This window comes from Aplysia californica, unplaced genomic scaffold, assembly GCF_000002075.1.
Source record: "Aplysia californica isolate F4 #8 unplaced genomic scaffold, AplCal3.0 scaffold00888, whole genome shotgun sequence".
NCBI classification, from domain to species: Eukaryota; Metazoa; Mollusca; class Gastropoda; order Aplysiida; family Aplysiidae; genus Aplysia; species Aplysia californica.
This window is the reverse complement of record NW_004798158.1, coordinates 174890-176824: the sequence shown is the minus strand read 5'-3', so window position 1 is coordinate 176824 and position 1935 is coordinate 174890. Positions and strand designations below refer to the sequence as shown.

Below are 1935 nucleotides of genomic sequence, written 5' to 3'. Positions count from 1 at the left end.
GGCCTCATCAGGACCCCCAGGCAAGGTCATCTTCTTCCCCCCACCCCTTGACCATCCACTGCTCGCTCCCTCCCCCCATTCTCCTCCCTCTCCTGCGCAGCTCGGCCCTATCTACTACCCCCGCCGTACATTCCACCCGCTCCCCCTCTTAGAGAGAGAGAGAGAGAGAGAGAGAGAGAGAGAGAGAGAGAGAGAGAGAGAGAGGGGGGGGGAGAGAGAGGGGGGGGGGGGAGAGGGGGGGAGGAGAGAGAGAGAGGCAAAAAAGGAGGGGGGAGGAGATGAGAGAAGGAGAAGGGAAGAGAGGAAGGGGAGAGTGGCAGAGAAGGTAGACAGTGAGGGGAAATTGCTTGTTTTGCCAAATCTTTTACTTTATTTGAAAAAAATACTTTGGTAAAAGTTGCTTTAATGCACTTGAATGATTGTATAAAAAATTTTTGTAAAACATAATATTTGTGTTATTTATTTTTATCTGATTTTTACACTTTCTGTTCATTTTATTTATTTCTTTTTGTGGCTTTCTTTTTCTGCAGCCTCAGCTGAAATTGTCGGATGAGCAGTTTTCACCACAACTTGTTGATTTTGTAAATAAATGGTAAGTCTTTTCATGTGACTTCCTGGGGAATCGCTTTGTTGTCTTGTGCTTCTCTGCTAGGCCTATCTGAGCTTGTCTGATGTCATAATTATATTGACCCTCTTATGATGATACGGATATGGTTTGGCTCAGGTGCGGAGATATTGTCAGCTTTAATTTTTGGGTTGGGAAGTTCCTGTTACTATTGTCAGTGCCAAATTTAGTAGGTACCAGAAGCTAAATTTTCAAAGTGACTATGATAAATTTATGCTATCCCATGTGAAAGGCGAAATGTTTCGTTCTTTTACCTCTCCATCATTTTTTATGAAAGTGGCAGCAGTTTTGATATATATCAAAATACTGTGCTAATAGGCTGTAACCTCATGTTAGAAAGATGTTAAAGCAGTGTCAAATGCACCAAATATCCACACATAAAATCACAACATAGCTATTAGGACTATTTTTTTTTCAAGACTGAGATAATTGCAAATCAGGATTTTATTTTCTCAAAAATGCGGATTGGTTTAATATAAATTATATTACAAAAATTTAAGAGCTTTTTAGTGGCTGTCGTCACATCAGGCCCTGTGCCAAGTGGTTCAGCTCTATACCTTGTGTGGCAAGTGCTCCTCTTGTTGGGATCATTTACTTTTCGAGTTTCACAGAAGAATGGATGTGCAAAATAATCCAAAGCCAAAGACTTTCTGTGAATAAATACAAAATGAACTGCCCTTTCTTTTGGTGCCCTTTTTGAGCTGGTAGTTTCTTTATTATTGGTAAGAAAAACGTGACCTTTGAAAACTTTGACGCTACTTTTAAAGGCTTTCTATTTATAACCCAGAGGCTAAAAATATACCACTGGATGCATCATTCATAGTTCTATAATTTTCCACAGATTAAAAGAGGTTATATTTAAGCATACAAATAAACTATGCATGCTTAGGGCGTCAAATTTTGAACCAGCTGATCTCATGTTCAGATAGTTAGTGGGCATCACTTTCCACAGTGATTTACGAGCTTGAAATGCACGCTCAATCAGACAACACACCCCAATGTAACAAGGAAAAAAGTAAACTTTCTCAGGGTGTGCAGCATTTTGTGTTATATTGCCACAGAGCACAGATATAGCCATCTGAATTACAATGATTTGAACTAAACAACTTGCTTAGAAGGTCATGAGACGGCTTATTACGCTACCTACATTTGTCATTTAGGTAAAAAAAACAACTCTAAAATCCCCATCATTTTTCTTAAGTCTGTCTTGAGATAATATCACAACGGTTGTATTTGAAGCAGTGCAAGAAATATACATTGGACATTTTCCGACCCCACTATCTTTCCATCTTCTTTTCTCTGCCGTATAT

General features: G+C 39.3%; 1 protein-coding gene across 1 annotated transcript in view; it reads left to right on the top strand.

Moving 5' to 3' along the window:
• The window catches only part of LOC101846695 (dual specificity mitogen-activated protein kinase kinase 5), a 21094-nt gene that overhangs the window by 17872 nt on the left and 1287 nt on the right, over window positions 1–1935 (top strand). Inside the window, exon 19 of the mRNA XM_013089184.2 lies at window positions 531–592. Within this exon, the coding sequence (XP_012944638.2) occupies window positions 531–592 (62 nt within the window). The remainder of the gene's footprint in view (window positions 1–530; window positions 593–1935) is intronic.